This window comes from Zonotrichia albicollis, chromosome Z (genome assembly GCF_047830755.1).
Source record: "Zonotrichia albicollis isolate bZonAlb1 chromosome Z, bZonAlb1.hap1, whole genome shotgun sequence".
Lineage (NCBI taxonomy): Eukaryota > Metazoa > Chordata > Aves > Passeriformes > Passerellidae > Zonotrichia > Zonotrichia albicollis.
This window is the reverse complement of record NC_133860.1, coordinates 6675038-6701578: the sequence shown is the minus strand read 5'-3', so window position 1 is coordinate 6701578 and position 26541 is coordinate 6675038. Positions and strand designations below refer to the sequence as shown.

The window sequence follows — 26541 nt, the reverse complement described above, 5'->3', positions numbered from 1 at the left end:
CATAAAAAAAAATGAAGAGATTTGGGATTTTTTCCAGCGAGGAGGATTAGGTCTAAAGACGAGTAATCTGCAGGAAGCTCAGCTGCATGCACACCACTAATCGCTCCTCACTCTTCCCAGCTTTAGCTCTTTCATTAGGATTTTGCACAGCGGGCTGGCTGTCCTTGCTGGGGCCGGCTGCCACAGACAGACAGACAGACAGACAGACATTTCCCGAGGGATCCGGCCCTGTGCCAGCCCACGGGGCCACGGCGGCAGCCTGGAGAGCGGCAGTGCCACGCGGCCCTGCAGTGCCAGGCGGCCCTGCGGTGCCCTCCAACCCGCAGTGCTGGGCACACGGCTGGGCTCAGCACCGCTCTCTGCACCACAAAGAGGAGCGTCTGGAACCGGCTCCCCACTCTGGGATCTCCCCAGCTTCCTTGGGAAGGAGGTGAAGCAATTGGCATGGGAGACATTAATGCAGCGCAGCAAACCAGGTGGTGGGATGGTTTTAGAATGTAGTAAACTATTGAAGAAACAATGAGCTTAAACCCTTTAGTAAATTCCTGGTGGTTGAACCAGGTGGAGAGTGCATAACAACCTGGGAACTGGCCCTTTCCCTGTTCCAGGGGCAGCCGTGTTCTCCTGAGCCCCAGGAGCTCCTCCAGCAGCCGGCCTTGCCAGGCCTGGCTTAGCTAACCTGCACCAAGGGCAGCAGTGAGTGCAGGAGGCAGCGACACACACCCCAATCCCTCCTCATGGGCACACCAGCACTGTTCCTGTTGTCTCCCACTGAGGCTTGGCACTGAATTCCCAAAGATTCCTGATGGCATGTGACCCCATCAGGGGCTCAGTGGGCTCCTGGCACTGCCAGAAGGGTGAGAGCTCACAGGCTGAGAGAAATCACTGCACGTTTTAGAGTCAGGAGGAGAGACGTGCCCGTTGTGCCCAGCAAGCATTTTTCCAAATATAATTAAAATAAGTACATCTCTACGACGGCTCTGACCACAGGGATAAGGATGCAACGCCAGGTTTTTAAAACAAAATAACGTAAGCACTTAGAAAAGGACTCGAGCAGACTTTGGGTACTTATGTTCAAAATAATTGTCCCAGGAAACCCGATTCAGCAGCCACCCAGGCTGAAAGCACTTAGGCACACGCGGGCAGGCGTTCAACAAAGCATTTAGTGACCCCGGCGCTGCATCAGCAGGAACGCGGGGCTCCGGGCAGGGAGTGACTCAGGGAAACCGCGGGGCTCGGGAGGACGAGGTCCCGCCGGGATCCCGCCTGGATCCTGCCTGGATCCCGCCTGGATCCCGCCTGGATTCCCCCTGGATCCCACTGCAATCTTACCCGGCCGTGCATGGGTCCCACTGAGATCCCACCTGGTTCCAGCCCGAATCCCGCCCAGCCCTGGCGGGGGTCCCGTCTGCCCCAAGCACGCACGGCGGTGTCCCCGCTGTGCCCCGCTTGGCTCCAGCCCCCGTGGCTGCTCCCACTGCCTCAAGGGCCGCCGTGTGAGGGTTCCTCAGCCCCGCAGGGTGACCCAGGAGCCGCAGGAGCTCGCTCCTTACACCCTTCCCCCGGGAATGCCTCAGCAGCCCAAGCGGAGCTGCTGTAATCCAGCGTACTCGTGGTAATAAATTCATGGGTCTTCACACCCCAGCAGGCTGACAAGCCCCTGGTTTTAAAGAGACTTTAAAACCACTTGGAGCACTGTGAGGCAGACCGAGACCCCCTTATGCTTGGAGACCCCAAACACCAGCTTCAAAGGAGGGAGGGAAATTGCAAAGATGGCCTGGAAAAAGTGGATTTCAGTGGGGGCAAATCTTCAAAGCACAAGTTTCCTGAGCTGTTATAAAGACGGTGTACCTTTTGCATGAATAAGTCAAAAGAGGAAACCTTTCCTAAGCACTCACCCAGCCTGACAGGTGGATCCTCTGCTGGGCTGTGAAGCGATCGATGCTCCAGGATCCTTCTGTGCTCCTCCTCGCTGGGACCCATCCCTCCTGCAGTGCCACCCCTGCTGCCCGGGGACTCTGCCCAGGACACGGTGTCATGGGTCTGTCCCACTGCCCAGCTGAGAGCCTTCGCACACGAGGCACATTTCTGCTAGGAGAGCCTCAGATCCCAGCTAATCTGTCCCACTGCCCAGCTGAGAGCCTGCACACACGAGGCACATTTCTGCTAGGAGAGCCTCAGAGCCCAGCTAACCGCATTTCCTGCCACTGCCCCGCTGGGTTTTCCTGACTTTAGGGCCGGTGTTTCCCACCAGCTGAGGGCTCGGTGCACCCGGGGCTGTCCCAGGACTGGTGGGAAGTTGCTGGCAGCCTGGCACACGTCCTTCCCAGCTGTCCCCAGTCCTCCAGGCAGCTTGCTGAGCACCCTGTGGCCCTGTGGAGCTGCCCCCAGCCCCGGGCTGCCTAATTGAGGCGGGAGCGGTACCTGGGCCTGCCCGCTCCTGCCGCAGCCTCCGGCGAGCCGAGCTCTGTGTCAATTACAGGAAAATCAATGAAGATACTGTTCAGGACTCCTTTTCACCATTCAGCACGGATGATATCCTTCACTTTCTAGCACTGATTCATTTACTTTCGGCCTCTCCAGGGGCTCCTGACATATTGCTATCTCTGAAGAATCTGAAGCAAGAACTGCCTTTGTTTCCACTGCAACTTGTTGGTGGGGCTGGAGCTCACCGAGGGTCAGGGGAGAGGCTGCAGCACACGGCAGGGTTTAAACATTCCTTACCAAAACACCTTCCCAAGGTCCTCCCCAATCTCTTTTGCATGGGCAGAATCAGGGGGAAAATGGGTCCAAACGGAGGACCAGAGTGCCATCCATGTCCTTACTCTGGCTGAGATGTCCCCAAAAGCAGTGACACCACAGCAGTGCTGCTTCTCTTGTTGGCCATGTTGGCTTGGAGCAACCTGGTCCAGTGGAAGGTGTCCAGGGCAGGGGTTGGAACTGAATGGTCTTTGCCAGTCCAGCAGCTGCAAACTCTCCTGCAAGAGAAAAGCCAGGAGAGTGAACAGGACTGTGACACTACAGCTTCACAGTCTCACTCTGGGGTTTATTCCTACCCCAGGACTGTAGGTCAGAAACTACAGGAGATAATATTAAATGTTATAGAACTGATTCCTAAAATATTTAAAGCAAAAGTGTGCAGCTGGTTTATCCTGGGAGGCCTTGGATTCCACTGGGACAACATTATATCCATGTTGAAGCTGGGGACACCGTGCACTGGGTGGACAATAAGGGACACCAGGTGACAGCCACATAAAATGTCCTGTCTGAAACCACTGCAATCTCCTGCACTCCCAGCCTTTTCTCTCGCTCCACCAAAGCCACAGGCATCCCACAGCAGCGGGATATAGACCTCAGGCTGTGCTCTGGCCCAACTCCCACTGCAGGCAGAACTTCACTGATGCAAACCCTGCGAGCTCCTCGTGCTCCTGCTCTTCAAAGAGAGCTCCGCGCATGGAGAGCAGTAGGAAATAGCCCAGAGCAAGGACGGGGCTACAAAGACAGGATCTATTATTTATGAGGCACTTCAGTGAACTCGGGGCTTGGAGGCAGAGTGGGCTGGGGGGGAGACCTTTGTGAGGGGAAAAATGGAGTTTGAAGAAACACTGAGAGTGATGCAGCATGCAGAGGTCATGCTCACGAGAGACATCCCTGGGAATGCAAAAGGCTCTCTTGGAGTTCACATGGGATTTGCTCTGTGGTTTAGGGGGCAGTTTAATGACCCATGCTCCAAACGCCAGGCTTTTAAAGAGCAAGGGGTCTTCTGAGCTGGCTCAGAGCACGCACTGCCCAGCACAGGCTCCAACAGCTCCGTATGTGCCACCCGCGATCTACGGTGTCACAGGAGCTGGGCATGCCGTGCACCCACCCAGACATGGGTCCCCAGTAAAAGCACAGGGTCCCCAGCAGAGGCACAGGGTCCCCAGCAGAGGCACAGGGTCCCCAGCACAGGCACAGGGTCCCCAGCAAAAGCACAGGGTCCCCAGTAAAAGCACAGGGTCCCCAGCAGAAGCACAGGGTCCCCAGCAGAGGCACAGGGTCCCCAGCAGAGGAACAGGGTCCCCAGCACAGGAACAGGGTCCCCAGTAAAAGCACAGGGTCCCCAGCAGAGGAACAGGGTCCCCAGTAGAGGCACAGGGTCCCCAGTAAAAGCACAGGGTCCCCAGCAGAGGAACAGGGTCCCCAGAAGAGGCACAGGGTCCCCAGCAGAGGAACAGGGTCCCCAGCAGAAGCACAGGGTCCCCAGTAAAAGCACAGGGTCCCCAGCAGAGGCACAGGGTCCCCAGCAGAAGCACAGGGTCTCCAGTAGAAGCACAGGGTCCCCAGTAGAAGCACAGGGTCCCCAGTAAAAGCACAGGGTCCCCAGCAGAAGCACAGGGTCCCCAGCAGAGGCACAGGGTCCCCAGCAGAGGAACAGGGTCCCCAGCACAGGAACAGGGTCCCCAGTAAAAGCACAGGGTCCCCAGCAGAGGAACAGGGTCCCCAGTAGAGGCACAGGGTCCCCAGTAAAAGCACAGGGTCCCCAGCTGAGGAACAGGGTCCCCAGTAGAAGCACAGGGTCCCCAGCAGAGGAACAGGGTCCCCAGTAAAAGCACAGGGTCCCCAGTAGAAGCACAGGGTCCCCAGCAGAGGCACAGGGTCCCCAGTAAAAGCACAGGGCCCCCAGCAGCCTAGGCCCCCATGGCTGAGCCATGCTCAGCCCTCATGCATATCTGGGGGCTCCATGGGGCCCAGGGGGTCCCTGTGGCTGCCAGACTGGGCCACATAAGGTTTTGGGGGTCACTTGGGCACCCCAAGGCAGTGGGAAGGGTGGTCTGGGCACCTTAGGGTTGCTGGGGGAGCACTGGTGATGTCAGGGTGGGCACACTGGGGGGGAACTGCTGCGGAGGAGACCCCGAGGCTGTTGGGGGGCACTGGGGCTTTTGAGGGGGGAACTGCTGTGGAGCACACCGCGGGCCGTTGGGGGGTGCTGCGGCTTTCCGGGGGGCACTGGGGCTTTTGAGGGCACACTTTGAGGGGACGTTGGGGGACACCTGGTGTCGTTGGTGGGCCCGCTGGGGCCGGGGGTGGCACAGGGCCTTGCCGGGGCCTCGCTGGGCCTGCCGGGGGTCACCGGGGCGCAGGGCTGCGCCCGAGGCCGTCCGGCCGCGGCTGCCCGGGGAGCGGGGGGGCCGTGCGGGGCCGTGCGGGAGCTCCCGGCTGCCATTTCACCGCCCCGTCCCTCCATTTTCCTGCGAGCGCGGCGGAGCCGGCCCGGCCCCGGCCCCGCCGCCGCCCCCAATGTAGCGGCGCGGCCGCCCCGCACCCGCCCAGCCGCGGGGCCGCCTCCGGCATGCGGAGCTGCAAGATGGTGCGGGTGGCCAGCGTGCTGGGGCTCGTCATGCTCAGCGTGGCGCTGCTCATCCTGTCCCTCATCAGCTACGTCTCGCTCAAGAAGGACAACATCTTCGGGGCGCCCCGCGCCGCCGGGCCCCGCATGTACATGTTCCACGCGGGATTCCGGTGAGGCGCGGCCCGCCATGGCGGCCCGGGCCCGGCCCGGCCGGGCAGCGAGGGGGGCGCGGAGCGGGGCCGGACGGCGCCGGGAGCGGCCGCCGCACGGGCCGGGCTGCGGGGAGGCGGGCGGGGGCACCGGCACGGCCACGGCACGGCCACGGTACGGCGGCGGCGCCGGGCGCTCTCCGTGGTGCTGATGGCGGCGGCCGCGGGGGCGGGTCGGGCTCGGCCGGTAACGGGCTGCGGGTCTGTGGGGTGTGTGTGCATGTGTGGTTTGTGTGTGCACGTGTGCTGTGTGCTTGCGTGGGCGTCTCTGTGTCTGCGGGGGTGTCCTCATGGGTGCTGCACGCATGTCTCTATGTGTCTCCGTGTGTGTGTGGGGGTGTCTCCGTGTGTGTCCCCATGGCTGCGCACGGGTGTCTCCATGAGTGTGCGTGGGTGTGCCCATGTCTATCCGTGGGTGTCTCCATGTGTGTGACTCCATATGGCCCCATGTGTGTGCATGGCTGTCTCTGTGTCTCCATGCATTCCTGTGTCTGTGCATGGATGTCTCCATGTGCGTACATGGCTGTCTCTGTGTCTCCATGTCTCCATGTGTACATGTGTGTGCATGGATATCTCTGCGTCTCCATGTGTCTCCATGTGTGTAAGTGGCTGTCTGTGTGTCCATATGTCTCCATGTGTGTGCATGGCTGTCTCTGTGTGTCCATATGTTCCCATGTGTGTACATGGCTGTCTGTATGACTCCAAGTGTCCCCATATGTGTACATGGCTGTCTCTGTGTCTCCATGTGTACATGTGTGTGCATGGGTATCTCTGTGTCTCCATGTGTGTGCATGTGTGTGCATGTGTGTGCATGGGTATCTCTGCGTCTCCATGTGTCTCCATGTGTGTACATGGCTGTCTCTGTGTGTCCATATGTCCCCATGTGTGTACATGGCTGTCTCTGTGTCTCCACGTGTACATGTGTGTGCACGGCTGTCTCTGTGTCTCCATGTGTCCATGTATGTGCATGGCTGTCTCTGTGTGTCCATGTGTCCATGTGTGTGCATGGCTGTCTCTGTGTCTCCATGTGTCCATGTGTGTGCATGGCTGTCTCTATGACTCCATGTGTCCCCATGTGTGTGCATGGCTGTCTCTATGACTCCATGTGTCCCCATGTGTGTGCATGGCTGTCTCTATGACTCCATGTGTCCCCATGAGTGTGCATGGCTGTCTCTGTGACTCCATGTGTCCATGTATGTGCACGACTGTCTCTATGACTCCATGTGTCCCCATGAGTGTGCATGTTTTGGCGTCTGTGCCCACCTGCAGGTCTCAGTTTGCACTGAAGTTCCTGGACCCCTCGTTCGTGCCCCTCACCAACTCCCTGGGCCAAGAGCTGCAGGACAAGCCCTCCAAGTGGGTGTTCAACCGGAGCGCCTTTGCCCACCAGAGGTGAGCCAGCACCTGGGCGCTGGCACTGCCCGGCTGTGCCCTTCCAGCGGCAGTAAGGGAATGCAGCACCCTGCTGAGTGCTCCGAGCTCTCAGGAATTTGCCAGGGGCAAGAGACAAAGCTGAACCAGAGCTTTCCCCCAGACACTTGCAGCTGTCCCGAAAGACTTGATTATTTCAGAGCAGGACACCAGGCTGCAACACAGTTATTGTACTAGAACGTGACCCAGTTTCCTGGTGTGCAAGTGGAATTGTCGTTACTCCAGGGTAAATAGCAGTGGTTTAAGAGTGGGAGCATTTGGCCTGTAAGGCCATGACAGGCTGTGCTCGTGGAGGCCAGAGGCACACAGAGAAAGTTCCCAGCTGCTGGCAGCTCTGAGCAAGTGCAGTGCTGCTCTGCCTCCAGCTCCGCTCCAGCTGCGGGGGCAGGCACACAGCTTTGTGCTCTTTATACGTACATCTATTTGCTGATTGCATATATTTAGCATTTCTATGAAAGAAAATAAAACCATGTAGCCATTTAGGACAGCTACTGCCACGTTGGACTGTAATTTTGTCCTGCCAAATGCCTGCTGGTTTAGGGGCTGCCTGGTGGCTCTGCTCACATGTCCCACCTGCGGAGCAGGAACCTGGCTCTGTGGCCAGGCAGGACGGGGCTGCTGCAGCTCTCAGGGCAGGGTTTGGGGCCGCAGTCCAAGGACAGCAGGACAAGCACTGCCCATCTTGGGCACTTAGTCCCCTCTTTTCCTGTGTGGCAGGGACAGTGGCCCCCCTCGGTGCTGCTCCATCCCTGGCACCAGCAGCTCCATCAGCCTGCTCCTGTGCTACCCCTCGGATGATTTTAGCTGATGCCTCAAGGAGCTGCCTCTGCACTTGTCCGTCAGCCAGAACCCATAATTAGGGCACCCAGTGGGACTCCATTAATGCTCAGACATTGGAGGATGTGAGCTGGAGGAATGGTTGTTTGTTTTCCATAAACATAAGTAAATAAAGTCCTATCAGTTTCTAATTTTATGCCCTGCAAGGGAAATTCCCAAGCAGGGCTGGTTTTGTTTGCTTTGTAAGTATCCCTAATAACCCTCCTAAAAGTGCTGCTGTGCTTGCCCAAAGATGAATTAAGGAACTATATTTGCATAGATGGAGACAGTGACTGTCGCTTGGTTTTGTGATTGGAAGCTTGTTAATGAAAACATAAATATATATAAATTGTCTCCTGTCAATTCAGTTGGATACCCTGGGTTTGTTTCACGTGCCTTGTGGCTGCAGCAGGAATGAGAGGCACACAGAGCCCCAGCAGAAAGCTGTGCCCACCCTGTGTCACTGCCCAGACAGGTGCAGTGCTGGCTGGCTCTGGGGTTGTAATGGGAGCTGCACCCCTTGCTCTAAGCAGCCAATCCCGGATTTTAATCCTGACACTATTCCAAGAGGCCTGGGCACAGCCCGAGCTGGCATCAGTAGGGACCAGCCAGTAAACCCAAGTGGAGCTCTAAATGAAGAGCCAGCTCCCTCATTCCCATCTATTTATATTGATTTAAAAGCCACTGCACCATGTTGCTCAGGAAACTACTTCAGTTTAACACTTTAAATTAAAAAAAGGAAAAACATAAGTCTAGGTGGCAAACAAATCCTCTGCAAAAAAGGGTAATTAGAACTCCTTGTTTTCTGCTATTTTGTTCTTGTTTTAGGCAAGAAATCCTTCAGCATGTTGACGTCATCAAAAACTTTTCTCTGATCAAGAGCAGCGTTCGGATCGGGCAGCTGATGCACTACGATTACTCCAGCCACAAGTATGTGTTTGCCATCAGCAATAACTTCAGGTCTCTGCTGCCTGACGTGTCTCCCATCATGAACAAGCACTACAACATCTGCGCCGTGGTCGGCAACAGCGGGATCCTGACCGGGAGCCAGTGCGGGCAGGAAATTGATAAATCGGATTTTGTCTTCCGCTGCAACTTTGCTCCGACCGAGGCTTTCCAGAAAGATGTTGGAAGGAAAACCAACCTTACCACCTTCAACCCCAGCATCCTGGAGAAGTATTACAACAACCTCCTGACCATTCAGGATCGCAACAACTTCTTCCTAAGTTTGAAAAAGCTCGACGGGGCCATCCTTTGGATCCCCGCTTTTTTCTTCCACACGTCGGCAACAGTCACAAGAACACTGGTTGACTTCTTTGTTGAGCACAGGGGACAGCTAAAGGTCCAGCTGGCTTGGCCAGGAAATATCATGCAGCACGTTAACAGGTGGGTGGCCAAATACATCTCCTAACGATTTTTCCCCTCGTGCCTGATGTGGGAGGCACATCTGGCTAGTCAGGGGCACTGCTTGCCAGAGCCACTGACGTTCTGTGGCTGCTTCAGAACAGCCTCCAGCTATTCTGAGCAGCCTGAGTGTGAGCCCCTCTTGTTTTCCCAGGTACTGGCGGAACAAGCACCTGTCCCCCAAGCGGCTGAGCACAGGTATCCTCATGTACACCCTGGCCTCGGCCATCTGCGACGAGATCCACCTGTACGGATTCTGGCCCTTCGCCTTCGACCCCAACACGCGGGAGGACCTCCCGTACCACTACTACGACAAGAAGGGAACCAAGTTCACCACCAAGTGGCAGGAGTCCCACCAGCTGCCTGCAGAGTTCCAGCTGCTCTACAGGATGCACGGTGAAGGACTGGCCAAACTCACCTTGTCGCATTGTGCCTAAGAACCTAAATCTTGAAGTGCCAAACAATTGTCTAAAAAAGTGCCCAAAACCAAATTAAACATTCTTCAGATAGAATTCTAAAAAGGAAACAAACCCACCCTAGAATCTTTTCCATAATTTAAAGATGCTTTTTAGCTACTGCTCATCCAAGGTTTCAGCGTATTTAGCGGTGCAGAAGCTTTTATCATGTTCTGTGGATGCGATTTGTGCAGCTGCAAAGTTGAAACATTTTGCATTTCTAGATAAGCCACTCAGTATGTTTTAATATCTGTTCATATTTTAGCATTCTACTGAACACCCTAAATGATTTTATTGTTCCTTGCCATTAGAGCTAGAAATGCTACTTTTAAAAGGTTTTGCTTCTTTTGTATCTGTTGCTGTCAATAGCTCAGCGTTGCCGTGGCCGATGGAGGAAGCCACTCGGAATTCCAGCGCATTGTCACACGCAAGCTCCTCAGTGTGGATCCTGATTTCCACCGCTTGGGTATTTTCCTATTTACTGAATTTTACATTTTTTAAAGAATAACAAGAAGAAGGTCACAAAGTGGCTCATACCTTAGCTAGGTGTTTATATCACTCTTGGAATACTTCAGTGTTTTAATTCCTTTCGGGACAGATCCTAGTCCAGACTAGACAGATGGAGGCATGTTCATTCCCATCCAGCTGATGCTATTCTGTCATTTGATTTTAAACTTCAACCACCACAATATACAGAATTAGGCTTCTCTGGAGACCTATTTGGTGAGAAAAGCCCCAAACCCCATCCCTCTGCTTGGCCAGGGACTGGCAGGATGGGCAAAAATGGAAGCCAGGTGCTGGGATTTTTAAAACCAGCTTTTGTAGGGAAGTGAGCAGAGCTGGAGCGCAGGGAAGAGGCAATGCCATGACCAAATTTCCCCATTTATGTCTGTAACTCACCAGGCAGCCAGCTGGAGCAGTGTCCCCCTTGTCCCATCACCAGCAGCACTCCGAGGCAGGCAGGGCAGCTGCTTCCTTGGCACCACAGGAAATCCAGCTGTTTGGGGACAGGACACACAATAGGGTCACTTACAGCTGGGGAGTGTTGGCCTTTACCTCTCAGGATAAGGGAGCCTGGGAAATAACTGGGTTTCTTATGAGTATGCTGGCAAGTATTTAACCATTTTTTACTGTTCTGAGTGAGAACTGACCCCACAATGACATAGATTTAAAATGGCACAAGTTAATTTTCCTTGGCTTCTTTACCTGTGTTCAGACATAGGAGATGAGGAAGGAGATCTCCAGCACAGCACCCAAGCTGAGCAGCCCAGGCATGTCCTGGTGCCCACTGCAGCCAGGATGGCTCTCCCCCACACCCCTGGGTGGAGAAGGAGCTGGTGGCTTTGTCCTTCATTGGAAATATCCCACATTTCCCAGCTCATGGAGCCACAGTGGGGCAGTGGTGATGTCCCCGCAGTGACCGGGCACCGCTGCAGGCACCCTTCTCCACATGCTGGAGCACACAGATGGTTTAGCCCCAAGCCAGAAATTGCACAGGGAAAGAAGAGCTCTGCTCTGGTCGTTAATGAAGGGCAGGAATGAATAATTTCTGCTGTTGTTCCCTATGGAGCTATGCAGCAGCCATGCTGGTCACTGAGGCCCATGGTAAAGCAGTGCCCAGAAACTCCAATCCTAAAGGCAAAGAGCCCACGGGGGCAGAAGGGTCACCCCAAACCCTGAGTGACCCTTCTTGGTCTCTCTGAATGCCAGGTATTTTTATCAAGAGGCCTTTTACCAGTTTCCTGTGGGGACCCATCACTTCTCCTCAGCAAATTAAAGAAATGAGAGCTATTATCATTATACTGGCATGAAAGCAGGGAGCAGTGTGCTCCATACAGTTCTGGAACCTCCTGTGGTCCTGGAGAGGGGCAGAACCCCCTGCCAGTCCTGGCGTCACCACCAGAACTTTCCAAAAGCACAAAGAGGCACCGAATGCAGAGAAGGAAGCACAAAACTGACTGCAAATATTTGGGAATGGGAATACGGAAAAATTATTGACAGAACGCCATATTACATCATTGATTTTTAAGCAAAACTCCCCATCGATGCTCCAGACCCACATTGAACATTTCAGAATCATTGATTTTAATGGGGAGTTCTGCCCCGTGATCGATGGCACAGCACAGCCCACAGTAAATTGCTTCTTAGTATCAATATTCTTTTGCCCAAGCTTGTGCAAGGTGGAAAACCATCTCAAAGTGCACAGCTTTTGTTCTGCCAGGTGGGCTCTGAGGGAGAGGTGAGGATGGCAGGGGGTGGACAGGACAGTGGCTGAGGAGGAGAGGCTCTTTGGGGCTGCCTCTCTTCCAGCACAAATGCCTTTGCATTAATAAAAAAGCATCTTTATTATTTATTGAATAGTTATTTACAAGGTGCTGGGGGCTGCCCTCCTCGCTCAGGACAGCCAGTGGCCCCTGCAAGTGGCATCACCTTCCCTCTCTTTGTCCCCAAACCTTCCTGCATGAATTCCTGATGGTCCAGGGAGAACTCTCCTTCCCATGGCTGAATGTCTAGACAAGCCAACAGAGCTAATGCAGCGGGATCGATACCTGTAAGTACAAAACATTTGAGGCTCCAAAATCCAGACAAGTCCTCCTGAGCAGCTCCCTCCGTTGGGAGACCCTGCTTGGACAGTGTCCAGTGGCAGCCACATCCCTCTCCAGCCCCTTTGCCAAGGTGCTGGGGGTGTACATAGGACTGGGAATACATGTTTCCTCTCTTCTTTTATACATCTTGGCTCTCTATTTTTGTTGCTTGCATCTCCTTGGTGAACGGTAGCAAGGCACGTGAAAACAGGCATTTGGCTACCAGGTTTAATTGCAAGACTAAGCCAAAAAAGCAAGAGATTGTGAAACAGAGCTAACTGTGAATGGAGGCTGCAAAAACAGGGCAAATAGGAAAAAGCAGGTTTTCTGTAAATGAATGTGTCTTTATTTCAATGGCTCTACAGTTCAACGCCTGATGGAGTTGTTTTCGATAAAAAATATAAACATTTAAAAAAAAAAAAAGAAAAAAATGCCATAATTGTAACAAAGGTTTCCTTAGTAAGGGCCATACTAAAAGCATCGTTTATTTTTCAATGGCTGATGTTCATAAAGGGCCAGGGCACCTCTCAGGTGAGTGGTGGGAAGGACGCTGCAAGCGGATCTGCTCCAGCCCCATGAGCACGGAGAGCCTTGGGACAGGGGCTGAGGGCTGGCACCAGGCTGTGTGTGTCCCCAGGGCTGGCACCAGGCTCTGTGTGTGTCCCCAGGGCTGGCACCAGGCTCTGTGTGTGTCCCCAGGCTGTGTGTGTCCCCAGGGCTGGCACCAGGCTGTGTGTGTGTCCCCAGGCTGTGTGTGTCCCCAGCCCAAGCTGGAGCACAGCACTTGGTGCCCTGGCTCCCCTCGGCACGAGCATCGGGGCTCGGGAGCTCTCAGTGTGATCCCGTGGTGAGATGTGCCTGCAGCATTGACTCATGTGCCATAACCTGATATTGAATGCATTGTTTTTAAATAAAATGGTTTCTTGTGCATTGGGAGTCCGTAAAACTCCACTGCCTCTGCTTCTTCCTTATTATTATTATTTCCCAAACTGCTCAGGGCCGCTGATAGGTTTTACTGGAAAACTTCACAGAGGAGTTGCCAAAAGTGTTGCTTAATGCTGCCTATATTTAATTATGCAGTGCAACAGGCTTGGTGTGATGGATCAAATTCTGCACTCCTGTGAAATAGGTGAAGATAAAAAGTGTGGGAATCTGGGCAGTGATCGGCTCAGGGTATTTGCTCATTAAGGTGAGTTACATCCCCAGGAACATCTTACAGCCCACTGCTGTTATTTCTTGTTCCAGGTGACCTGCTGCTGGCTGCAGCACTGCAGTGCCCTCACTGGCAGGAATCCTGCCGTGTTTTTAGGAGCTCACATGAACTCCCAGCACAGAGTGCCTCAGGCTGGCAGGCACAGGAGCAGAGCCATGCCAGATCCTCTGTCCGTGCTGTGTCCCACCACTAACATCCACTACAGCCCATATATTTATCCTTGAGACCATCCTGGCAGAGAGGCAGGAATTTATAGTCCTGTAACCCAATTTGGGTATGGTGATGGCATAGGAAAAATCCCTTCCTTCCTCTGCCGCTGGAAAATGTGAGGAAGGCTCTGCTGGCCATGGGTGCTGGGGCTGGAGGGTGCCAGTGGCCAGCATGGCTTGAGCCCCCTGCCCCATGTCCAGCTCTGTCCTGAGGGGCTGAAGCTGCTCCCTTGTGACAGCAGTTTCAAAAGCCAAAGAAAGCACTTGCAACGTTTGTTTAAAAGCAGGTGAAAATGACGCCTGCAGGCCCTGGCCAGCTGCTTTAGAGGAGAACTCTCTGTGCCTGTGCCGTGCCCTGCACTGAGGCGCCACCCTGCAGCCACCCTTCCCTGCACGGTTTGGGTCAGGTGCGAGTGCCGCAGGACACCACAGAGAACCCCAGAGAACAAAACACGAGAGGAATTACATTTCATATTCCCAGGGGAGCCACAGCCCGAACCAGAAGGATGCTGGGCAAGAAAGCTCAGCCAGGCCAGGTCAATCCCCAGGTTTGTCCCAGCCTGCCGTCCCTGGCCACCCCACCGCTGCCTGCTGTGGCAGGGTTGGCCCGGCTGCAGGCAGACAGGCGAAGGGAAGCTAACAAAGAAACGCCCTCCTCCCTCCCCCAGGAGCAGGAAAGCCTCTGGCAAAGGCAGCCATGCAGGCAGGGAACGCTGTCCCGCCGGGCAGCCCCAGCTCGCTGGGCTGGAAGCAGCAGCAGCAGCCCCCCGGCACCGCTCCTGCCCACCGTGCCCAGCTGCCAGCTCGGCCGCACCTTGTCCTGCCTGCGTGACAAAGGACACCCGGCACCCTCCTGCCCCTGCCCATCAGATCGGACCCTCGGCGGCAGCTGCACCACACAGGGACATTCACACCTTGATTCCCAGGGAGGTTTTGAAATTAACTTGGAGAGACACCAGACTTAGACACGACGGTGTGTAACAAAACATTCTCAGGGGACGCAGCCATCGGGTGCAGGTTTGGAAAGAAAAAGTCAAAGACCTGATGAATTTGTTGGAGGAGGAGAAGGCAAGGCAAGAGGAAAAGAGGGGGAGGACACAGACACCAGCTCATCTGCGGCACCAGATCCCCATCAGGGTCTGCCCACCCACCCTCCTCCCGCCTGCCCAGAGGCACCTCCGTCTCAGGAGCGCTGCACTCGCCTCTTTTTTCTCCAAATCAACCGCAACTTTTGCCTTCCTTTGGGAAGGACAAAAAGATTTCACGCCTAAGTTGCCCTGAACAAAGGCACCTCACGCCACAGCTTTCTTTTCTGTCTTCCTTTTTTTCCCCTCACCACAAGCTGGCAGCGGGAGGAGTAGCTGGGGTGGGGGAAACTCCACTTTATACCCGCCCGATAGTGCCAAAAAGCAGCTCAGAAAACACCGTGAGCTCCAGAGACATTGTGATGACAGCATGGAAAGAAATTGATCATTATCCTTTGGGATCTAATCTGTAGGGAAACTGGGCGCTGTCATACACAACCTGTTTGCAAGGAGACGCCAGGCGCTCTGGAGAGTGAGGGTCCAAAAGGTGACATTTCTACTCATATTCCTCTTTTAGTTACTGGAAAGACCCAGTGGAGGTGGAACTTTCACAAATACGGGGACGGTTATCAGGGCCGAGATAAGGACTACACAAAACTCAAGGACACTCAAGGCTGCTGTTGCTGCTGCTGATTAAAGGAGAAGCAGTGAACTGCACAGCTGGGAGCAGCGGGCACAGCCCGACCCGGTGTGTCTTGGCACGGGGGCCCTCACGGGCTGTGCCATAGCGGGCATGCCCGGGTGTGCCGTCCCCTCGGGCCCCGTCCCTGTCCGCTCCCATCCGCGCTGCCAGCCGCACGGCCCGTGCCCTGCGGATCTGTGCGCTGCCCCCGCCAGCCGAGAGGCTGAGGGCCGGCCCGAGGAACCGGCCCTTCCCTGGGATGAGGGGAGAGGGCCTGTCCGTGTGTGTGTGCACCGGGAGCGGGACCCCTCAGCCGTGTGCCAGCGGGCGGCACAGGGATGGCGGGCTCCTGGGACCCACCATCCACCCCCGGGTGAGGTACGTCCATCGCACCTTAATAATGAGCCCGAATTCAGCCGCACTTAAGGCAACTAATAACCAATAACCAACAGCACAGATCAGCGCTGTACCTTGGTTTGCAGCAGCGAACAGGGAGGCAGCAGGGCCGGCTGTGTGCAGCGGGGCCCCGGGAGCCGGCGGCTGAGGGCTGGGCTGAGGGACCGGGGGATGCGGAGCCACTTGCCGGGAGGAGAGCCGTGCGGCCGCCGCGCAGCCGACACCGCATATCCCCGTGTCGGCGGTACGGGAGGAGCCCCGGCCGCTGCCGGGGCCGGTTCCGGGCTGATGCCGGTAGCTCCCGGCGGCACCGCACGCTACAAAGGCGGCGGAATCTTCAACGGCCCCGCCGTCCCCTCACGTCCCCTCACGTCCCCTCACATCCCCTCACGGAGGCCACGCCCCCCGACCCTCAGCCCACCAATCCTCCCGCGCGCCCGCCTTTCCCGCCCTTCCCACGGCCCTCACGCCCGCCGCCCCGCGATTCAAGCCCGGCCCCGCGGGCGCGGCCGGGGCGGAGCGGCCCCGGACAGCTCCCGCCGCCCGCAGACGGCGGCGGCGGCGGCGAGGCGAGGACATGGCGCGGGGCCGGCGCGGCGGGCCCGGCTGAGCCGCCGCTGCCCGCGGGGCGGGCGGCCCCGGGCCGTGGCGGCCGCCGCCCCGATGAGCGGATGAGGAGCGGGCGCGGCGGCCGGCGGTGCCTGGGCGGGGAACCGGGTGCGTGCGCCATGAACCCCGAGCTGGCGATGGAGCCGCTGGGCAGCCTGCACGGGGCGGCGGGGCACGAACCGGAGATGATGGGCAGCCCCAGCCCTCACCACGGCGGCCGCAGCGCGGGGCCGCTCCGGGTGCCGCCCCCCCCGCCGCCGCCGCCGCCGCCGCCGCCGCACCAGGAGCTGCCCCCCGCCGCCCGGCCCGCCATGGTGCCCAGCATGGCCTCGCTGCTGGACGGCGCCGCCGAGTACCGGCCCGAGCTCTCCATCCCGCTGCACCACGCCATGAGCGTGCCCTGCGAGGCCTCGCCGCCCGGCATGGGCATGAGCGGCACCTACACCACGCTGACGCCGCTCCAGCCCCTGCCGCCCATCTCCGCCGTCTCCGACAAGTTCCACCACCCGCACGCCCACCCGCACGCCCACCACCACCACCACCACCAGCGCCTGCCGGGCAGCGCCGGCGGCGGCTTCGCGCTCATGCGGGACGAGCGCGGGCTGCCGGCCGTCAACAGCCTCTACGGGCCCTACAAGGAGGTGCCGGCCGTGGGGCAGAGCCTCTCGCCGCTGGGCAACGGGCTGGGCCCGCTCCCTGGCTCCCAGCAGGGCCTGCACGGCTACGGGCCGCCTGGCCACGACAAGATGCTGAGCCCCAACTTCGAGGCGCACGCGGCGATGCTGGCGCGGGGGGAGCAGCACCTGCCCCGGGGGCTGGGGACGCCCCCGGCCATGCTGCCGCCCCTGAACGGCGCGCACCACCCCGCGCCCCCCGGGCCGCCGCCGCCGCACGGCCCCGCGCTGCCCGCCGGCCGGGAGCGGCCGCCCCCCGCCGCCGGCCCGCAGGGGAGCGGCGCGGGGCAGCTGGAGGAGATCAACACCAAGGAGGTGGCACAAAGGATCACGGCGGAGCTGAAGCGCTACAGCATCCCGCAGGCCATCTTCGCCCAACGAGTGCTGTGCCGCTCCCAGGGGACCCTCTCGGACTTGCTGCGGAACCCCAAGCCTTGGAGTAAACTCAAGTCCGGCCGGGAGACGTTCCGCAGGATGTGGAAGTGGCTGCAGGAGCCGGAGTTCCAGAGGATGTCTGCCCTGCGGCTGGCAGGTAGGTGCAAGCCGGTGCCAGGCGGGGAGCGCAGCGCGACCCTCGGAGCGCAGCGCCGAGCGCCCGGCCGGCCCCGCAGTGCGTCCTCCGCCGGCCCGGCCCGGCCCGGCCGCTTCCCCGCTCCGCCGTGACCCGCGGGGCTGTGCGCAGCTAGCCGGTCCCCGCAGCACCGCGCATCCCGGCTGTGTCCGGCGGGGCTGTCAGGGGCTCGGGGCCGGCGGAGAGGCGCGCTCCGCTGCCACGGCCGGGCGGCGGGGCCGGGGCTGCTCTCCAGGGCCGGGTGCTGAAGGTGCGCACTCGGCACCGCACCGCGCTCTCCGTGAGCATCCCTCCTGCGGCTGCCGGGCGCACCGGGGGGGCCGGGCGGGGGCTCCGCGTCCCGGGACAGGCGGGGCCGGTGGGAGCGGGCGGGGGCCGGACCCCGCGCAGCCCCCGCGGCCCCGGCCCGGCCGCATTGTCCGCGGAGGCCGCGCGGGCGCCCCCTGGCGCGGTCGCGGGGCGCCGCAGCCCCCATTGTTCTGCGGGGGCCGCGGGGGGGGCGCGGGCAGCGATCCCCGGTACCGACCCCCGGTACCGATCTCCGGTACCGAGCCCCGCACCGCCCCCGGCAGCGCCCGCACCCGAGGGGAGCGGGACAGACCCGGCCAGAGCTGTGAGGCCGTGCGGGGTGCGCCCGCGGCGCGGTGGGTGCCCGGCTGTGGCCCCCCGGCCGGTCCCGCGCGGGTGCGGACCGGGCCCTGCCGTGGAGCACGGCCGGGGCTGCCTTCCCGCTGCCCGGGAACCGCGCAACCCTGGACGTGGGTGCATAAGGACACGGGGGACTGTGGCACGGGCAGGGACAAACCGCAGCATGGGGTGGGGGCCAGGGGCCGGGGCGCTCTGCTCTGGCAGCGACGAAAATCCCGGGATATTTGTGCCACCGAGTCTGCCGTTCTTTTATTTCAATAGATCCCGACAAGGGCAGATCGTTTCCCAGTGTGCAGGTACACAGCGGGCTGTTCCCCGGAGGGCTCCGAGGGGCCCCGGGGGTCTCTGCGGTGGGGAGATGGGCACAGGGAGCTCCCTCACGAGGGGCAGCTGCCGGAGAGGCTGGGATGCGGCGGAGCAGGGCGAACAGGAGCCATGCATGATTGATGGCCTTAATCCCTGGCCGACCTCTAAGCAGAGGTGCTGCGGGTTAAACACCCACGGCCTGGGGTCTCCGGAACTGCCGTGGAGAGTGCTCGGGCTCTCCGGGATGCGGGGCAGTCCCGGTTCGGGACAGGGCCGCTGATCCCCTGCTCGGCTCCAGCGCTGACTGCAAACTGTCCCTTCCAGCAGCCGCGGGCATCCGGCTCCTCTGTGCCTGCAGCCAGGGGAAGGTGCCGGGCTCTGACAGGGGCGTCAGAGCGGCACAAGGGGTTCGGGTATTTTGCCGAGCACGCGGTGATGTCGCCTTCACAAACAAACGTGTATCGAGAGGGAAATCGATGCAGATAATGTTTAGAAGATTAAAAGAGCATTAATGCTGGCAACAGGAGCATCAACGCGTGGACCCAGTTTTCATTGATCTGGAACCTGAGCCGGCTCATTTCCAGTAACGTGGCTGGTGCTTTTCCTTCCCAGCACTGGTCCCGGGTGGGGGTTCCCCGTGGAGCCCTGCACATAGAGCAGAAAATCAGGAATCACAGCTGCATGCACAGTTATGCTTGTAAAATTCTGGGTCTCTGCTTTACCAGGCCCCCTGAATGCCTCTGCATCCGGGAGTAAAGTTTGGAGAGAGCTCAGGTGCTAAGTGGCCATGGACTCCCCATGGAGCGGGAAAGACCTTTGCAAATTACCTTTCCCTTCAGGAAATCGATTATTTTAATTTCCTTTTATTACCACGTGTGAATATGCGGCCCCATTGCCTCAGTGCTTCCTTCTCCCCCTTCGCTCGCTTGCTTAAATCCCCCTGAGCATGGGGGAAAAGCCACAAGTATTTCAGGTTTTTAAAAACAAAAAAATACCCACCAGGTACCCACCCCAAGTGGGGTAAAATCTGCTGTCCTTGAAGGCAAATCCCCCTCTCCCTGTGGGAGCTGTAGCAATGCGGGTGTGATCAGTATTTTTTTTTCTTATTATAGATGTATAGTGTTGTCTATCCCAATCCAATGCCGTGTTATTATTTCTGTGCTCATTGTCTTTTCTCGGGGGTCTGTGGGAGCCCGATGAGGGGAGCGGCACGGGGCAGTTCCGTGGGCACAGCGCCCTGCCGGCTCCCGGTGCCCGAGAGCGGGGCCCCCTCGGGACGGACAAGCCCTACATTTCTGCGGGGTCAGCAGAGCGCCCCGCCGCCTGTTTCCCTTCTGCCGTGCCTTATTGGTGATGAAACGCTTTTGTACCGAAACACCACGCGCGGTTCATCGGAGCTGCCCGATGCCGCTCCGCGCTCTGCCCGGTCAGTACCACGGAGAGCGGCGGAAAGGGACCGGAGCGGGGCCGGGCGGGAGGAGCGGAGCGGGAGCCGCAGCCAGACGAAACCGCGGGGTCCCCCCGTGCCCGGCGAGGCGCGGGTGGCAGTGCCAGGAGCGGGCGGTGGCAGTGCCACATCGCAGGGCTGAGCCCCTGCACCCCCAGGTGCCCCAGCCGAGGAGAGCGTGTCATAGTGAGCACACTTGTCTGCCCATCCTCTGCCTCTTTGTGCCCTACCAAATGTTTCTTCCCTGGATTTTGAGACTGTGTTGTTGTCTGCATCCCCAGCTAAAAATGAGGCATGATGACATCTGTATCAGGCACGTTACCTGTTTATAAAGCTATTTCTTAGCGCTGAGCTAAATATACAGGTATGTAAAGGTTCTTTGAAAGGTGCTTAGTGGCTTGAAATATTGGTGCTCTCTTCAGCTATAGATTAGTGGTTGTGTTTGAGCAATCCATGCGGTAAATTGTGGTGCTGGCTGATAAATTGTATTTCTCATCTACCAACTTTCCGAAATCATCCCCTGCCCCAGCTCTTTGTTCCACATCATTTCTGAAGGCGTTCCTGCCACACAGAAATCTGAATCCTCTTTTTGCAAAGCAAACTAGTTTTATCAGTTTCTTGATTATTTGATGAAGTTCATTCTGAGTACATTTTGGCTTAAATAATTTCTGTATTTTCTCTGCTACTTTTTAAAGAAACAATGAATTGGCCATCAAGTGTTACTCATTCTGAAGCTGTTTTCCTTAGAAGATTTTCCCCCCAGCATCTCTTTTTTTTTTTTTTTCCCTGTATCTCTTGCCCATCACTGTTTGAACCTAAATACCCCAGTCTCAAGTATTCCTCTCCAGCTGAAAATTGCCACAATTGAGGAATGCATAGAGGTGAGAACATTTTTGACAGGATTATTTCCCAGTAACTGGTGTCGGCTCTTCCCACCCTCTGTCTGAGCGATTTTGCCCCGCGCTGTGGCCCCGGGTGCTGCTCCTTGGTGCTCCTCCCTGGTGCTATTCACAAACCCTTGTCCCGGGTGTTGCTGCCGCCCAGCAGCTGCAGGAGCTGTTCCTTCCCTCCCAATTAGCCGCTACAGGGAGATGCCAGGCGTCCTGCAGTCCCCAGCACGGAGCACTAAAGCACGGCCGCTCATCAGAGCAGCTCCCCTGGAGCCGCCTTCAGAGTGCGCACGGGGTGTGCCGGGAATGGAGCTCGGGGCTGAAAGGGACTGCAGGCATCGCTTGTCCTCACGGCCTGCCCCTTTCTTCAGCATCTCCAGACGGGGATTTTTTACCTAAGCGATCTCTTCCAGGGCTTACAGGTACAAAAAACCCTTAATGACTGGCCTTAATCTCACTTTTTGTCTTCTAAACCCTTTGCTTCTCATCTTATCCCCACTAGACACAGCGAGGAAGAGCACTCCCTTCCTTCTGATAGCAATCTGTTTGTATTTAAGGCTCCCATCCTGTCTCCTGTCTTCTCTGGAAAAAGCCCATCATACCTGGGCGATGAATATGCAGGGAAAGCACTATATCCAACGGGACAGATAATACATCTCTTTTTCCAAGGTAAAAGATTTTGTATCCAGCTCTATCAATCTTGCAGACTTTTACATAAAAGGCTCTCTGATTTATGGAGGGGTTTGCACACAGAAATCATACCAAACAGACTAATCTCAAATGGGTTTGGTGATAACATCAGCCAGACAACTCGCTGATGGCAGAGAGAAATGCAATCAAAAAAGAAATTGGAGTGTTTTGGGGTTGTTTGGGGGGTTTTGAGCTATAAAATCAAACTGCTCCGTTGTGAAAAAAGGGACTCAAACCACTGGTAAATGCTGCTCAGAGGAATTATTAGACAAGCGATAGAGGCTGGCAGGTTCCCAAAACGCAAATTGTCTCCAAGACCAAAATATCTCTCAGTAAGCAGGGAACATATTTATGAGCAGCGGTGATTTTCCAGCAGTTCTCATCCCCTCATAATGGGATGGGAGCACGAGGCATTAAGCTTTGGCAGGCAGGAGTGAAGGCAGAGCAGAGGAGGCTTCCCACACACCTTCCCTCTGTGCTGGGAGGGAGCAGCAGGTGGGGCACCCAGAGAGCACCTTCCTGCTGTGAACTTCTCGGAGCACCGCAGGAATCCTGCTTCTCCAAGCAGGGAGCGTCTCGCCATTCCAATGGATGAGCAAGCACATCTTCCCTGGAAGAGCAGAATGAACTCTGTGCCACACATCCAATCTGTTAAAAGCCATCAAGGGCATTCCTAGGGTTTCAAAAATGAGGAGTTTGGGGTGTGTGCAGCAGCAGTGGCTGCCCATCCCGACAATGTGATTATTTGCATCTTCATTCTGATTGCTCCTTGTTCCATAATGATTTTGTACACAGCGGAGTACTTAACCTAATTTGTATTGATCTCAATCGCTCTCATTCGTGCATACTTAATTCAGAGAGGTAATCAAATTGATTTCTGAGGCCTAGTTTTTAAAAGATTGTAGTAACAGGGATATACAAGGGGTTGCTTTAAGTGAATCACAGCAGGAGAAAAACATTTTAACTCTTTATAAAATGTTTTGATGGTCATTTCATTGTGTTCAGTATTACCAGAGTAATTACATTTCCCTCACACTGAGTCCTCTCCAAAATCGAATAGAGGAGCAGTTTTACTTCTGGCATTTTGGAAAGCCCGGGCTGGCTAGGTTCCTCTCTGGTGGGGAAGAAAATGGAAAATCAGAGTCATTGCTGCAGAAAGTCAGGCAAATGAACTGTGAGTAGGGAAATTCAGAGTGATGGTACTCAGGGTGTCACAGTGCAGTGTCGGGTCCCTGCATCCTCTTAATGCCCTTCAAGCTGTGGGGCTCCACTTTGGTCCATCTAAGGGAAGCAGCACTGACCCCAATTCTGAGCAGTTCCTGTGTTGTTTCCATTGAAGAGCATCTTTAATCCAATGAAGAAGAAAAATCTTTTCTTTTATATTTTTATGTATATTTTTTTCCACAGTTATGGCTTTCAGTTCTTGCCCGTTGTCCATTTTCTTCCATAAGATATGTTCAGGTTTAACCACAGCTAATAAATCAAATTGTGCTTAGAATCCAGATGGTCTCTTCCCTTCCCTGTGCTGTTAAAACCTTTCTCTTTCTTCCCGGAAAATCACTTGATTTTATTAGAGTGCTCACCCCATTTTTCTCTGCTGAGAGATGCACGTCAGGCGCAGCGTTTGCCTTTGTGGGGCCTTTTCAAGAGCAAACTCAACAGTTCAAGGAAAGTATTTACTGAATGCATCAAAAAGCACATACCTCTGCATTATTTATTATCAGATACCAATAACTGTAAAACGCAGAGTATCTCAGGACATAAATTAGTGATGGTAGGAAACACTCCGCTCGTCCCAGTGTCCCGGAACCGATTAGGAGCTGCAGCAAAGATGCTGCTGCTCATCATGTCCCCAGCACCAGGGACATCACCTCCTGGATTCTGGACACGTGGCCAAGTGAACCCAGCTTAACATCTGCTTTTTTTTATCTGTGCAGTGTCAGGGGTGCGCTCAGAGAGCCCAAACCCTTCCCTCCTGCTGCCTGTGGGGTAATGGCCTCACAGAGCATCCCTGCTGCTTCCTGCTGCCGTGGTGTGCTGGGAACGTTCACCACAGCCCCTCTCTGGTTACAGCCCCACTCTCAGGACCAGCCTTCTCTTGTGCTTTGGGGTGCTTTGAGGTCTGGCATTCACCTCCCTCCCAGGGGCAGCTCGGCTGCAGCCGCTGGAGTTTGTCAGGAAAATAGGAAAATAGCCCAGTTTCCTGCAGAAATGCTGTGAGCTCCTGTCCCTGTCCCAGTGCCACAGTGGCTGAGCCAGGCTCCACACAGGTACAGCCCTGACTGGGGTAATCACAGACATTTCCACAGTCTGATTTTTACTTTTGGGCCAGCTTCATTTCACGTTCCAGACCTGCAGAATTATTTAACAGGGCTGCTTAAAACCCGCCCGCTTATCAGTTCTCTGGGCTCATTTTGTCCCAGCACATTACCTAACCATGTCAACATATGGATTTTCTCTCTGTGCCCGCTGCAGACAGCCTGGGCAGGCTATTTTTAAGTGTGGGTGTGCTCCGGCAGCGGTATTGGTTTCAGCACTTGCTGTTCTCTCTCTGCTAATAAATACAGAGCAGCTATTAATACGGATGGGGTTTAGGATCCATTAGCAGGGCTCAGCGATGGCCCAGCACTGCTGCCCGGCGTGACCCGAGCTCTGAGGCTGGCTTCACCCTCGGGACATGCCCCGGGGAGGGGACGGGCATGGCAGCGGTGCCCGGGGGTGCTGGCACTGCAGGGGAGGAGCAGGGCAGGGCCGGGTGAGCCAGGGCCTGCCCTGGGAGCTGCCTGGTGCTTTTTCCCCTTGGTGCTCACACGAAGTTGCTGCTGCTGGAGCTTTCACTGGGGTTTGCTTTGGGCTGTTTCAAGGGGCTAAACTAACACACAGCTGTTATTCCTGGCCATTGAGAGGTACTGGGGGTGTAAGAGCAATGCAGCCCGCTGGATCCCTCTGGGAGCCCTCCGCTCCCGAGTGCCAGCGTGGTGCTGGCTCAGCTGTCACACTGTCACCGTGTGACAGTGCCTGCCGTCGGGGTGGCTGGCAGGGTCTGTGGGCACCCCCCTGACGCTTTCTCTCTGTCTCTGCCGCCCCCTCCCAGCCTGCAAGCGCAAAGAGCAAGAGCCCAACAAAGAGCGGAACAACTCCCAGAAGAAATCCCGCCTGGTTTTCACGGACCTCCAGCGCCGAACGCTTTTCGCCATCTTCAAGGAGAACAAGCGTCCCTCCAAAGAAATGCAGATCACCATCTCCCAGCAGCTGGGCCTGGAGCTCACCACCGTCAGCAACTTCTTCATGAACGCGCGCCGGCGCAGCCTGGAGAAGTGGCAGGACGACCTGAGCTCCGGGGGCTCCTCCTCGGCCCCCAGCACCTGCACCAAGGCGTGAGGGGCGCGGCGCGGCCGGCACAGCGCGGAGAGCAGCGCGGAGAGCAGCGCGGCCCCGCGCCGGCGACCAAAGCACAATCCCCGCAGCCGAGCCCAGCCCAGCCGGCCCCACTCCCGCGGCTTCTCTCAGTCTCAGCAGGCGCAGGCTCCACGTTAACCTCTCTCCACACAATGCTATGCTCAGGACAGGCGAAGCAGGTCTGAAACGTAGGGGAGTCGTTCTTGAGGCAGGTTTCTCCTGAGCCCCGGGTTCCCTCGTGTGCCCGGCGCCTGCCTGTGCTGGCCGCACCACCCTGCGGCCGCACGACAACGGAGCACAAAGTCGGATACTAAAAACCCAAGACCCTGTTTTTAAACTCAGGCATGGTTTTTTGTTAAGTGTTTTAGGGAAAGATCAGATTTGAGGTTTTTTTTTTGGTCGGTTTTTTAGTTTGATTGAATCAGCTTGTTCTTGGATCAGAAAAGTTCAGTTCTCTTGAGCTCGAAGCATCAAGCACAAAGCCGGTAGCTCCAGCCAGGGCCCGGCGCTGGGCTGCCCAGGGCGGCTGTGCCAGCTGCAGCCTGACATCCCGGGAACACCGCACGAGCCTCCAGCACAGCTGGCAGTTCCTCACAAGCTCTGTGCTTGTACCTAATGCACACTCAGGAGGTCGATGGAGCTGCTACAGTTCACGGAGCAAACACTATGTTTTGGAACTTAGATTAATTTACATTGTTACATCCTTTTTAGTTTCTGAGAATCTGGTTTCTCCTCGGCAGCAGCTGTTACCAAAACCTTTTCAGCGTTCAGTGCGTTTTTGTTCATTTTATCAGTATTTTATGGTACTTTCAAGCAGGAAAAGAAACAGAAACAAGCCCTTCAGACGCCACTGGCCGTTTCAGATGTGCCGCGTTTAGCTCTATCGCATCCCTAAGTTCCTTTTCCCTGCCAGCTCGCCGAGCGGGCAGGAACACAGCACACCAAAGAGACAGGATTTCTGCAAGCCAAAGATGTTTATACCTTGCCATTTGTCCTTGTGGCCGCTGGTTGGTGCGGGTGGCTGGCCGGCGAGCCCCAGGCCCTCTCTGCCGCCCTGGCGGCGGCCGCCGGCTGCTGACCGGCCTGGGCTCCGCCACAGACACTTGAGACTTTTTTATGTACTACTTAATCGAAACCAAAGAAACGTTTTCTGCACCTACTTCTTCTGCAACAAACTGTTCCATTGAAAGATAAAATAAAAATTAAAAAAAAAAAAAAAAAAACAACAAGGAAGCATGTCAGGAAGCAAACGAGTCCCACACTGTGTTCTACAAACATCTCGGACGTTTTCGGAAGCAGATCTCAAAGAAAGGGTTGACAAGAATGAGAACAAAGCAAAGCCAGTACAATTGCTGCTTCATTTGACAACTCAAGTCCTCTTAAAGTCGAAGATTGTCTTTAATTTGTGCCTATGCAGTTTTTTCAAAAGAACAAGGAACAGAGCAACCAAAACCTCAACAGCTACAATACCAAAGATGAGGATTCTCACTACTTGTGTTTCAGTTTGTTTCTCCTCTTGCACGACTAATGCACATAACCCCACTGATCTC

General features: G+C 56.4%; 2 protein-coding genes across 6 annotated transcripts; both read left to right on the top strand.

Annotated features, from left to right (window-relative positions):
* The first annotated feature begins 5205 nt into the window (after positions 1–5205).
* LOC102060593 (alpha-N-acetylneuraminate alpha-2,8-sialyltransferase ST8SIA3) lies at positions 5206–13178 on the top strand. 5 transcript variants are annotated; one of them, XR_012578015.1, is made up of 5 exons: positions 5206–5502; positions 6811–6933; positions 8617–9174; positions 9347–12852; positions 12913–13178. XR_012578015.1 is itself a non-coding variant. In XM_074532413.1 (4 exons), exons 1-4 carry the CDS (start codon positions 5333–5335, stop codon positions 9627–9629), a joined length of 1134 nt encoding a protein of 377 aa, XP_074388514.1. In that variant the 5' UTR covers positions 5206–5332; the 3' UTR covers positions 9630–13178. The 5 variants fall into 5 exon arrangements, 1 of the variants encoding a protein (XP_074388514.1); XR_012578014.1 differs by having other exon boundaries at positions 9347–12881; XR_012578017.1 differs by having other exon boundaries at positions 9347–12931; positions 12997–13178.
* A 3105-nt stretch (positions 13179–16283) lies between these two features.
* On the top strand, positions 16284–26250 carry LOC106629969 (one cut domain family member 2). The gene is made up of 2 exons (XM_074532686.1): positions 16284–17572; positions 24687–26250. The coding sequence occupies exons 1-2, from the start codon at positions 16429–16431 to the stop codon at positions 24971–24973; spliced, it is 1431 nt and encodes a 476-aa protein (XP_074388787.1). The 5' UTR covers positions 16284–16428; the 3' UTR covers positions 24974–26250.
* Positions 26251–26541: the final 291 nt, after the last annotated feature.

Coding starts and splice junctions, on each gene's coding strand:
- LOC102060593 (XM_074532413.1), top strand. CDS start 5,333: ATGCGGAGCTGCAAGATGGTGCGGGTGGCCAGCGTGCTGGGGCTCGTC. Junction 6,934..8,616: donor AGCGCCTTTGCCCACCAGAG/GTGAGCCAGCAC, acceptor TTCTTGTTTTAG/GCAAGAAATCCTTCAGCATG. Junction 9,175..9,346: donor ATCATGCAGCACGTTAACAG/GTGGGTGGCCAA, acceptor TTGTTTTCCCAG/GTACTGGCGGAACAAGCACC.
- LOC106629969 (XM_074532686.1), top strand. CDS start 16,429: ATGAGGAGCGGGCGCGGCGGCCGGCGGTGCCTGGGCGGGGAACCGGGT. Junction 17,573..24,686: donor GTCTGCCCTGCGGCTGGCAG/GTAGGTGCAAGC, acceptor GCCCCCTCCCAG/CCTGCAAGCGCAAAGAGCAA.